At 50.2% G+C, this 11,968-nt stretch overlaps 1 protein-coding gene across 1 annotated transcript in view; it reads left to right on the plus strand.

The window, feature by feature from the left end:
• Nucleotides 1–11,663, plus strand: part of EHD3 (EH domain containing 3) — a 33,756-nt gene extending 22,093 nt beyond the window's left edge. Inside the window, exons 4-6 of the mRNA XM_032172616.2 lie at nt 4,619–5,031; nt 5,662–5,826; nt 9,471–11,663. Coding sequence (XP_032028507.1) covers nt 4,619–5,031; nt 5,662–5,826; nt 9,471–9,998 — 1,106 coding nt within the window. The 3' untranslated portion in view covers nt 9,999–11,663. The remainder of the gene's footprint in view (nt 1–4,618; nt 5,032–5,661; nt 5,827–9,470) is intronic.
• Nucleotides 11,664–11,968: the final 305 nt, after the last annotated feature.

The raw sequence follows: 11,968 nt of genomic DNA on the forward strand, positions 1-11,968 counted from the left end.
TAAGACAGCAGTCTGCAGCCTCTCTCTCTTGCTGTGCCTGCAAAGGGTCCCTTGTAGCTAATCTCCATCCATCCTATTGTACTCCCCACCCTCACACCTCTGGTCTCAGACGCAGAGAATTGTGAACTGAGAAAGGAAGCTCGGAGGTTGTCCAGCTGAATCCCCTGATTTGACAGGCAAAGAGACAGAGGACTAGAGTGGGGAGATTCTTGCCCAAGGAAGCATGGTAAGTTAGTGGCTAAGCAGAAATGAGAGGTGGGCTCACCCAGGCCAGTGCTCCTCTGGTGACCCCTACAGAGCACATCCCATCTCATAGAAACTAGGGCTTAGAAGGAGTGCTTTACAAAAAACAGCAGGGCAATGAGAACAGCCAAGGTCACAGCTCAGCAGTTTAACCTGCATCCTCTGATTTGTTTAGATCCTCACGATAACCCTACGACTGAGTCACCGATTCCTCGACCATAAAACTGAGGCCCAGAGATTACTCATTTACTGTCTCCCAGATGCCAAACGTGGAACAGGGCTCCCATTTCAGTTCCATTCAGCAAATACTGATAGTGCACCTGCTGTGTGCCACACACCGTGCTGGGTGCAGGGGAAGCCCAGAAGGGTGAGGTGCTGCCCCTGCCCTGTCCAGCTTCCAGTGCACTGAGGATTATTTCAGTGAGCTGAAGAGCAGAACAGAGGCGTGCATGATGCTACAAGACCACCGAGGGCAGGGACAGGGATAGGCAGGGGTCTATCCTGTTCTGGCAGCATGGACATATTGCTGCCCCTCAACCTTTGCAGACACAGCCTTCTCTTACATCGCTGGTGTCATCAGGGATTGCAGCAAAGTTGCAGGGACAGAGCCTCTTCTCTTCTCTGCAGCTTCTCTGGTGTCTTTGTTTTCCCCAGCCTGGTGGAGGCGTGGCTACAGTGCAAGAGTTGAGTTTGGAGTTCAGGTCTTGGCTCTGACCCCCAGCATTGCATGGCCTTGGGCTCTCACCCTCTATAAACCTCCATTACCTTGTCAGCATAGGACTCAACACTGGCTGCCCTGGCTGCCTTAGCCTATTCTGAGCCATTGAGCCAATGCATTGGGGCTGAGATTTGCTGGACAGGTGAGAGGGAGCTGCAGCTCAGTCTTGGTCCTCCCAGCAGCCCCTCCTGTGGCCTGCACTGCCACAGCTAAAATCCAGATTGGGGAATAAGGAGCAGCAGAAGGCCAGAGGCCTGGCAGGGAGTTGTGGAGGGGCCCTGCTTCCCTCCTGCTGTGAGCTGTTTGTGGAGGTGGGGGTTGGGGATTTTCTTAGCCCTCTGGCCCCTCCCCACCCACAGCTCTGAAGGAGTGCCTTTGGGAGGTGACAGCAGCCTTGCCATGTGCTGTGCTGAAGGGAAGATTAAAATAGGCTGGAGCCATCCCTGGGGAGGGAAGGAGGGACAGAGGGATGTAGGAAGGAGGGGAGTAGTGCAGGCTGCAGGCTTCGCCTGGAGTGGGAATGCTTAGGCCTCCCAGGCTCCAGTGAGGAGCTGGCTGTGCCTGCGTGCCAGGGAGGGAGGGAGGGAGGGAGGCAGGGAGCGGCCAGGTGCAGAATGGCTGGATGGCTGACAGCTGGGTCATCTGGCCTCATGACTCGCCAACTGTTTGACTCTCTCCTCTCTGAACCTCAGTTTCCTCTCCTCTCTGAACGATACTCCTCGCGCTGCCTGCCTCAGAGCATGTTGTAAGGGTGAAATGAGATAATGACATGAACATCTTACCGTCTGCAGCAAGCACTGAACTTGGAGTTGGAGGCTAGGGGTCCTGTCTCATGGGTGGTATTGGCTGAGTCACTTAACTCATAGAGTTTGCGTGAACATCTCCGAGGGAGGGTTGATGATGCCCCTGCCCACTGGGCAGAGCAGCCTCTGAAGCACTTTCCTGGGCCTTGTCTCTGAGCTGAGACAGGGCACCTGTCTTCGAAAGAGAAGGCAAAATCTAGTTCACACCAGGCCCTCAATGACGCATCAATCAGGGACTATCCTCAGGATGGTACCTGGAGATACTGGGCCAGCTCTGCCCCTTCCTGAGCCTCGGTTTCCCTATCTGTAAATCAGGAAGTTGGACCATTGACTGCTAAGCTCCTTGTAGCCTCATGGGTCTATGCCACAGGAGCAGGGGGAGAAGACTCATGTGTTAGTTGAGCTGTATATTAATTGAGCAGCTGACAGATCTTGGAGAAAATCACATGGGAATGGGAATGCTTGGAAGCACTTCATTTACCAAAGACGGAGAAGTTGAAAATGGAGTAGTACTGGTATCTGGGTAACCAAAGGAGGGTTTGACCTTCGTTTGTTTGTTAGAATTCTCTTACAGCCACCAGAGAAACATTACAGGGGTCCTCCAGGAAGCTTTAGGGCAGCAAGTTTTCCTGACCGTGCTGATCCCATCCCTCTACCCCCTGTGGCAGTGCTTCCACATGTCCTAAATATGTACCCCACTGGGTGTTCACTAGATGCCACAGGGTGGGGGAAAGGCTTTTTAAACCTAGCTCCATTGGCTCCATTCATCCTCATCCCCCACCCCATCGATGCCTGCTACTTAGTCTGAAATGACAGCCTTTGAAAGTGAAAGCCAACACAGTGCAGTGGTTCATAGCACTGACTCTAGGGCCACCTTCCTGGACTTGAGTCCCAGCCCATTGCTTACCAGCTGGGTGACCTTAGACAAGTTCCTTTATCTGTTTGTATCTCTGGTTACTCCTCAGAGAAGTGGGGCTGATATTAGTGTCTAATGACCCTACATAGAGTCATGGTGAGGATTAAAGGAATTAATGATTATAAAGTACTTAGGTCAGTGCTGAACACCTTTTGAATGCTATTGTTATTTTTATGGGCCAGTGGTATTCAAAGTGTGGCCCTTGGACCAACAGCATCAGAATCTCCTGGGAGCTTGTTAGAAATGCTCTGCGCCAGACCTACTGAATCAGAAACTTTGGGGATGGAGTCCAACCATCTGGGTTTTAAGAAGTCCTGTGGGGGCTTCTGATGCAGGCTAAGTCAGGACCCCTGTTACTGACAATCAGAACTTCTTAAGTCTGACTCACTCACAAGGCAGTTGCCTGATGATCTTGCCTGGTCTCTAGCCTCCCTCTGTGAGGCAGGGCAGGCTTTTTCCTAATGATTTGGTTTCCCATTCGATGGTGGCAATGAGCTTTGGGTCCCCAGTGTGTGTCGCCTTGGAACCCTTGTGCTATGGGGAGCCAGGATGGTTGATCACTTTAGTGCCCAAGAAAGGGCTCCTACCTCAGTGCCAGAGGTATGCCATGGGGGAGTGGCAGGAGGCGATGCTGAGAACCCTGCTCAGACTCAGAATGGGAAAGCCTGACACCTCCATCCTCAAGCCACTGCTGCTGCTCATGGGCTGTGTGCCCTTCAACAAATCACTTGACTTCTCTGAGCCCCACTTCCTTATCTCTTGTCTTCCTATTTTATGTAAGAGGAGCCTGAGACACAGAGGTAAGACCCACTGGGGCTCTGGGTGTCAGTGAATGTATAGACTGTTGGTCTACCCTCCTGCTTCAGCCCCTACTGGATCCACAGCTACTTGGCATTGAGCAGAACAACTTCTTTGGGGCTCCTGTAACCAGTCTGACCTAAAGCAGCTTAGTGCTAGATAACCAAGGTGCGGGTGGCCAGAGTTCCAGTCACATCCTAAGGAAGAAACCCCTTGTGGTTTCAAGAGTTGGGAATTTTGTGCTGCAGCTGATTACAAAGGAAAGAGCCTGAGTGAGAACAAGATGTTTTTATAACAAGAATTGCAGATTTCTTCCAGACCAGTGACAGGCATGGTCTGAACCATCATCAGTATCTACTTTTTAGTGTTTCATTGTTTTCAGACCTTAGAAAGAATTTCTGAGTCTTTGTGTCAGATTAGGTGTCCAGACTTTCTTTTCCAGCAGGCTGCTAAATACAGTAAGCATGGATAGGGGGGCTGGATAGTGGCTGTGCCTTATGGAAATAATGATGTTAATAAGAGTTACTAGGCCAGGCACAGTGGCTGGCTGGGGGCAGTGGCTCACACCTGTAAGCCCAGCACTTTGGGAGGCCAAGGCAGGCAGATCACCTGAGATCAGGAGTTCAAGACACAGCCTGGCTAACATGGTTAAACCTGTCTCTACTAAAAATACAAAAATTAGACGGGCATGGTGGCACATGCTTGTAATCCCAGCTACTCAGGAGGCTGAGGCAGGAAAATCGCTTGACCCCAGGAGGCAGAGGTTGCAGCGAGCAGAGACGGCGCCACTACACTCCAGCCTGGGTGACAGAGCAAGACTCCGTCTCAAAAAAAAAAAAAAAGTAACTAGCATTTACTGAGCACCTGCTAAGTGCTGGATTCTAAGAGTATTTAATCTTCATAGTTCTATTAATTAGGTATTCATATTATTTTAGTATTTAATAGTATTTTTAGATGAAAAAATTCTGCGAGACATTGAGTAATTTGCTGGAGTCCAAACAGTTAAAATGTGGAGGAGCCAGGATTTAAACTTAGATCTGACTCCCAAGACTGTGTTATTTCTATCACACCCGACTGCTTCTCCAAACCCCTACCCTATACCCTAAAGGCCCCAGCCCCTGATTGTCCCTCTGCCGGCAGGGTATGACTTTGCAGCTGTCCTTGAGTGGTTTGCCGAGCGGGTTGACCGCATCATTCTGCTCTTCGATGCCCACAAACTGGACATCTCTGATGAGTTCTCAGAAGTCATCAAAGCCCTCAAGAACCACGAGGACAAGATGCGGGTGGTGCTGAACAAAGCTGACCAGATCGAGACGCAGCAGCTGATGCGGGTGTACGGGGCCCTCATGTGGTCCTTGGGGAAGATCGTGAACACCCCAGAGGTGATCCGGGTCTACATCGGCTCCTTCTGGTCCCACCCCCTCCTCATCCCTGACAACCGGAAGCTCTTTGAGGCTGAGGAACAGGACCTATTCAGGGACATCCAGAGTCTGCCCCGAAATGCTGCCCTGCGCAAACTCAACGACCTCATCAAAAGGGCCAGACTGGCCAAGGTGAGGCAGCCTCCTGGGAGGTGGGCAGCTTAGGCAGGGGCCGAGAGTTTGGGGTCAGCTGCAGGAGCTGAGGGTTGCTGCCTCCAACAGCTGGGCTGGAGAGTGTCCTGCAGCCAGTACATCATGTGTGTGACACCAAGGGGCAGGACAGGGTGGGAGCCATGGTTACAAGCTCTGGGGTCAGATGGCCAGATTGGAACTGACTCCATTGTTTACTGTCTGTGGGATTCCCAGCTTTGGCAAGGCCTTTAGTCTCTCTGTGCCTCTGTCTGCATCTGTAAAATGAAGGGGTTGTTGGAGGATAAAGTGAAATAGAGTCTCAAAGCCCTCATCACAGTGTCTGGCACCTTCAGAGATGCTCAGCAAATGTCAGCTGCTGGTATTGTCTTCAGCAGCAGCAATATGACCACCTCACCCTGCCTTGACCGTAGCTCCCCACAACCTCACCTTGCCCGCATAACATAGAAAAACAGCATGGAGGCATGAGGGTAGAGGTAAAAATCATTTCAAAAGTAGGAGCAGGAGGAGACAGGAGGGATGTAGGGGAAGAAATGATGTGAGAGCCATCCTAGAAGGAAGGGACTGTCCAGGGTCTTGATGTGAAGGCTTCTCTCTGGCCCTGTTTGTCAGGTCCACGCCTACATCATCAGCTCTCTGAAGAAGGAGATGCCCTCGGTGTTCGGGAAGGACAACAAGAAGAAGGAGCTGGTGAACAACCTGGCCGAGATCTATGGCCGGATAGAGCGGGAGCACCAGATCTCACCTGGGGACTTCCCCAATCTGAAGAGGATGCAGGTAGCGAGAGTTGGGGGCTCTAAGACAAGGGACAGTGTCCCGAGAGCTGGCTGAGCAGCCTGAGTATGGAGGAGGCCACTCTTGGAGCTCCCCAGGGAGAACCCAGCCCAGAATCTGCAGGCAAGGCGGTGGCCCTGGATCTGCACTCCTAGCTGGGCCATCACTGGCCCAACAGGGGCCGTGTCTGGGCCTGGGGAGAAACACAGAGCCCACCGCCCCAGTGGTGCAGGTGTGTTAGATGATGTTGGGGGGCTGACACCTCCAGTTAATGACCTTCTCTAGTCACAGCCACCACAGGCTTGACATCCCCACCATCTCTGGTGCAGTGGGATGGGTCACCTGACCAAGGTTCTCCAGGCTCTTAAAGTGCTCGAGTTTACATCTGAGGTCCCCCTTGTGAGCAATTTGGGACACGAGCTTCGGGGAGGCAGAAGTCCACACGGGAACTCATCATCTTTGGGTCACGTTGCAGATGCCTATCTTGGGCCAGTGGCCATCACACATGGTTTCTTATGGTTTTCCCCAAAGCACTCCTCAGAGGGAGGCATTTTTCATCTGCCTTTTTACAGAAGAAACAGAGGTCTCAGCATTTTCTGAGTGTAGCATTCACATAGGCCACAAGCAGAAAAGCCAGGAGCTGTGCCCAAAGGTCCAAGCAGGAAACCACAACATTGACTGGATCCTCTGTGAGCCTCCATCTCCTCATGTGTAAACTGAAGCTACAAAATCACGCCTTATACAGGTGTTGTGAGCATCAGTGAGATAATCTTTGCAAAGCCCTTAGCACAAAGCCAGACAGACTATGCCCTTAGTACACAGTAGCAAATCAGTAGGTGGGCAGAGGGAGGTGGGTGCTGAGCACAAAGCACCCACCCACTGTACAATGTTTGCAACTTCTTATGATTCTAGAATTAGGAAATTAGAGGCCAGGCACAGTGGCTCACGCCTGTAATCCCAGCACTTTGGGAGGCCGAGGCGGGCAGATCACCTGAGGCCAGGAGTTCGAGACCAGCCTGACCAACATGGCAAAACTTCTACTAAAAATACAAAAAAATTAACTGGGCATGGTGGCAAGCACCTGTAATTCCAGCTACTCGGGAGGCTGAGGCACAAGAATCACTTGAACCCAGGAGGCAGAGGTTGCAGTGAGCCAAGATTGTGCCACTGCACTTCAGCCTGGACGACAGAGAAAGACTCCATCTCAAAAAATAAAAAAATTAGGGAATTAGAAAAATCAAAAAATGGCAGCCACAGAAGCACTTAATAGATGCTGTTGCTCTTGTTTTGATCTTTAGCTTGGGACTCAGTTTCTCAGTTCAAATCTAGGTTTTTCATAACATCACTATAGTCCTGAATAGGCATTTTTAGTTTCCTATCTGGCAAAAGAAAAAGAAAAAAATACACATTCCAAGTATTTGGAATTTGTTCATGTGTCCATTTGTTCATGTGTCCATGCATTCATATAACCACCTACCACGAGCCATTCACTAACCAGCATTGCGTTTGTTTTGCGGGTTTCCCGGTCCTTGACTTGGAGCACTTCAGCTCTTCGCCTCTGCTTTTGTTAAGAATTTAATGATTTGTAAGCAACATTTGGGAAAATAACATTTGAAAGGGACCCTAAGACCCCAGTTTTAATGTGAGGAATTCTTTCAAAACAAAGATTCTCACCTCATTTGTTTGACAGTTCGATATTCTGTTCTGCAGTTCAATATGCTGAATCCACAATGTAAACAGCTGACCTGTGCGCGTGTCCATGTAGGGTAATGGGAACACTCACCATGCCCCCTAGTTGATACTGGGACCGCTGCATGGGAGCCCACCAAACACACCTAGATGTGAGCAGGCTGGGAGAGACAGGAAGAATGAGAGGTGGGAGGACCTTGGGATGTGATGCTCTGAGTGGGGAGAGACAGGGCCCTGTCTGCTCCTCCTCCAGGAGGCCTTCAGCCCTCAGGCCTTCCTGACTCAGCCCCACCCTAGGAGGGAGGTGAGAAGTACCCAGGCTAACACTTGCCCTAGAAAGTTGTGGGTGTTTTTTGCATTTTTCTGCAGCAAACTAGCTGTGCTTCACCCTGTGTACTGGCCTCTTCCCAGCCTCTGGAAAGTTACGTGGCCAGAGCCAGGGTAGGAGCAGAAAGCTCTCACCTTGTCACCCTCTAGAGGCCATGGAGAAGTTGATGTTCTAGACTCGAAAACTTTCAAAATTGCAGAGACCTGCAAAGTGGAAGATACTTCTTTTTTGGTGTGGTGCGGGTTGTCATGTGAAGGCAAGGGGAGCTCTTTCAAAATCGGCATGCCCACCTGCCTGCCTGTGCCTACTGTGTCAAACCCTCGGGGGCAGTCATGCCTTGCTAATGACAGGGACACGTCCTCAGTAATGCATTGTTAGGTGATTTTGTCGTTGTGTGTGAACACCATAGAATGTATATACACAAACCTGCATCGTAGGGCCTACCACACACCTGGGCTGTATGGTATGATGACCTATTGCTTCTAAGCCACAAACCTAGCATGTGACTATACTGAAGATTGTAGGCAATTGTAACACAATGTGTTTGTGTATCTAAACATAGAAATGGTACAGTAAAAATACAGCATAAAAGATAAACAGTGGTACACTTGTACCGGGCACTTACCATGAATGGAGCTTGCAGAATTGGAAGTTGCTTTGGGTGGGCCAGTGAGTGAGTGGTGAGTGAGTGTGAAGGCCTAGGACATCACTGTACACTGCTGTAGACTTTAGAAGCACTGTACACTTAGGCTGCACTACATTTATTTTTAGAAACATTTTCTTTCTTCAATAATAAATTAACATTTCTACTTTACAGACTTTTTTTGTTTGTTTTTTTGATACGGAATCTCACTCTGTCACCAGGCTAGAATGCAGTGGCACAATCTCGGCTCACTGCAACCTCCACCTCCGGGTTCAAGCGATTCTCCTCAGCCTCCCGAGTAGCTGGGACCCAGCTAAATTGTTTTTGTATTTTTAGTAGAGACGGGGTTTTCACCATGTTGGCCAGGATGGTCTCGATCTCTTGACCTCGTGATCTGCCCGCCTCGGCCTCCCAAAGTGCTGGGATTACAGGCATGAGCCACTGTGCCCAGCCTACAAACTTTTTGACTCTTGTAGTAACAATTAGCTTAAAACAGACATTGTATATCTATACACAAATATTTTCTTTATATCCTTATTCTATAAGTTTTTTCTATTTAAAAAATTTTATTTTTTACTTTTTTATTTTTGTGTGTGCTAAAAACTAAGACACAAACACCCATGCTAGTCTAGGCCTACACAGGGTCAGCATCATCAGTTTCACTGTCTTCACCTCTACATCTTGTCCCACTGGAAGGTCCTCAGAGACAGTAACACACATGGAGGTGTTATCTCCTATAATAACAATGCCTTCTTCTGGAATTCGTCCTGAAAAATCCCATCATCAGCCCAGTGGGCCTTTATTCCCCTCCTCTCTCATACCTTCGTTTACCATGTGATGTCCATCAGCCGAGCCTCTAGGTCACACGTCTTTCGTTGTAGAAAGGGATCAGCTGTGAACATTCTGGTGTTCATAGGAGGCACGTGACAAATGGAGGGCTCTCCTTTCATTGTATCCTATCTTTATCTTCTCTCCTCCTCTTCCCAGGACCAGCTGCAGGCCCAGGACTTTAGCAAGTTCCAGCCGCTGAAGAGCAAGCTGCTGGAGGTAGTGGACGACATGCTGGCCCACGACATTGCCCAGCTCATGGTGCTAGTGCGCCAGGAGGAGTCACAGCGGCCCATCCAGATGGTGAAGGGCGGAGCGTTCGAGGGCACCCTGCACGGCCCCTTTGGGCATGGCTATGGGGAGGGGGCTGGAGAAGGTATCGATGATGCTGAGTGGGTGGTGGCCAGGGACAAGCCCATGTACGACGAGATCTTCTACACCCTGTCGCCGGTGGATGGCAAGATCACAGGCGCTAATGCCAAGAAGGAGATGGTGCGCTCCAAGCTGCCCAACAGTGTGCTGGGCAAGATCTGGAAGCTGGCCGACATTGACAAGGATGGCATGCTGGACGACGAGGAGTTTGCACTGGCCAACCACCTCATCAAAGTCAAGCTGGAGGGGCATGAGCTGCCCAACGAGCTGCCTGCCCACCTCCTGCCCCCTTCCAAGAGGAAAGTTGCCGAGTGATGGGGTGGGGGGACATTCAGACGGGCAAGTGTTAGAGGAGGAGATGGGAGCAGTGACTACACACACACACACACACACACACACACATGCAGATCTTGACATTGCTCTGTAGGTGAGAGAGGACCATGATGCCCACGTTTGCAGCTGATACTTGTTTGGGGACACCTCCAAGTTCTCGGGATTAGTAGAAGGACAAAAGCACTCCCAGGCCCCAGAGTCTAAGCCTAATCCCTCTTCCCCTCTCCTCGGCCACTCCCCAGAGACAAGACCTGAGGCAATTCACTTGCTGGCACAGATGGCCAACCACCTCCAGATTCCCCAGTGCCTCCATACCCGGGCTCTGAGCAGATGGAAAAGACTTTTCATTTAGTAGACAATTCACTTCTTTTTCTGTGCTTCCCCTACCTGCTTTGGCTTCCTAATAAGAAATCCATTCAGGAGCTAGGAGATCTGAGGGCGGGGGTTGCAGCTGCAGGGAGGAGAGGTGAAAAAGGAAGTGTCTTCTAGAGACATTGGCCCAGGAGCTCTGTTCTTTCCTAATCTAAGCCTCTGTCTTCTTCGGCAAACCTTGCTTTGAACTCTGCCAGTATTTCATTTTAAAGAATCCCAGAGCGGGAGAGAGAAGAGAAAAAAATTGATAGAGTGAGGAAATTGTCCTGTAGTCTACTGAAAACCAGTCAAGGTGGTTTTAGTCCATAGATTTTGTTAGATGTTCTTTCCACCTGGCCTGTGATGTTTAGATGTTCATACTTGACTCACATTTACCCAGCCCCTCCTGCGTGCCAGGAGCTATGTTAGGCACTTTATGTACATTATTCTATGTGGCCCTCACTGATGCCCCAGGGAAGTATGCATTAGCCTTCCCATTTTGCAGATGAGGAGGCCGAGTAGCCTCAGAAGGGTTTAGGCGACCTTCTGAAACTCACAGAAGTCATGTGATGGAGAGAAGATTCAAAGCCAGGGCCTCAGACCCTCACACACTTGTCTGTGCTATGATGTGTGCAGGATCCCAGCATTGATACCGAATGACAAACTATGGAGAATAAGCAAAGTATGCAGGCCCCCTGCAGCCTCCCAGGACAGGCTGGCAAGGGAGGAGGGCCGGCCAGGATTTGGTGGGCCATCAGTCTGGCCATCTGTCATGTCACAGAAGCAAACCGTGCCTTCTGGCTCTGCGCCCCATATTCCCAGCATCATAGACATCCAACAGCACCAGCAGGAGAGTGGGCTAGCCTGCTGGATGCTGTTCGTGCCTGTCCCTGCTCTGCCTCCCACCCAGTTGCCTGAATCATCCCAGCTCAGATGCAGCCACTGTCTCTTGTCAAGTGGGACCTCATGCTAATTCTCAGAAGGCTAACTTGAGAGGTCTGGAGCTTTGTTCCCCAGAGGGTCCCTAGGGACTCTGCAGTGTCCTTGGCAAATCCCCACTGTACTCAATGCCCTACATTCTCTTCTATGATCTCTCCCCTGGCTTGCTTCATGGCTACTGAACCAGTCACTTTGTATGCTATGCTCCTACTGTGATGGAAAACAAAATGAGCATAACTTATTTTATATCCATATTCAGACTATCTAGAGAATATTCTATGTATCTATGACGTGCTTACTACTGTAGTGCATTTGTTATTAGTCTTCATGTTAATACAGTACATTTATTCTTTGGTACCTGCCTGGCCACAGAGCATCTTTCAATGGAGGCTGAGGGAGAAAGTCTGGGTTCTTACTTGGGGTTCCTGGTGGAGTCTTTGGCTGGAAAGGGCTCACTGGGGCCACCCAATGGCCAGCATCCACAACCAGCTTCCCAGTGGGCTGGAGTTTGTCTAGGCTCAGTGACCAACCCCGGCACAGCTGGCGGGGCCACTGCTCCCTGCTCCTCTGGAGTGAAGATGTTCCCCAAGCCCCTAGGCTTCCTTCTGAAAATACACATTTCTATTTCACATGAAATGAAGGGCAGACAAAGGCCAGGCAAA

The sequence above is a fragment of the Hylobates moloch genome, unplaced genomic scaffold, assembly GCF_009828535.3.
Source record: "Hylobates moloch isolate HMO894 unplaced genomic scaffold, HMol_V3 SCAFFOLD_13, whole genome shotgun sequence".
In the NCBI taxonomy this organism is placed as follows: domain Eukaryota; kingdom Metazoa; phylum Chordata; class Mammalia; order Primates; family Hylobatidae; genus Hylobates; species Hylobates moloch.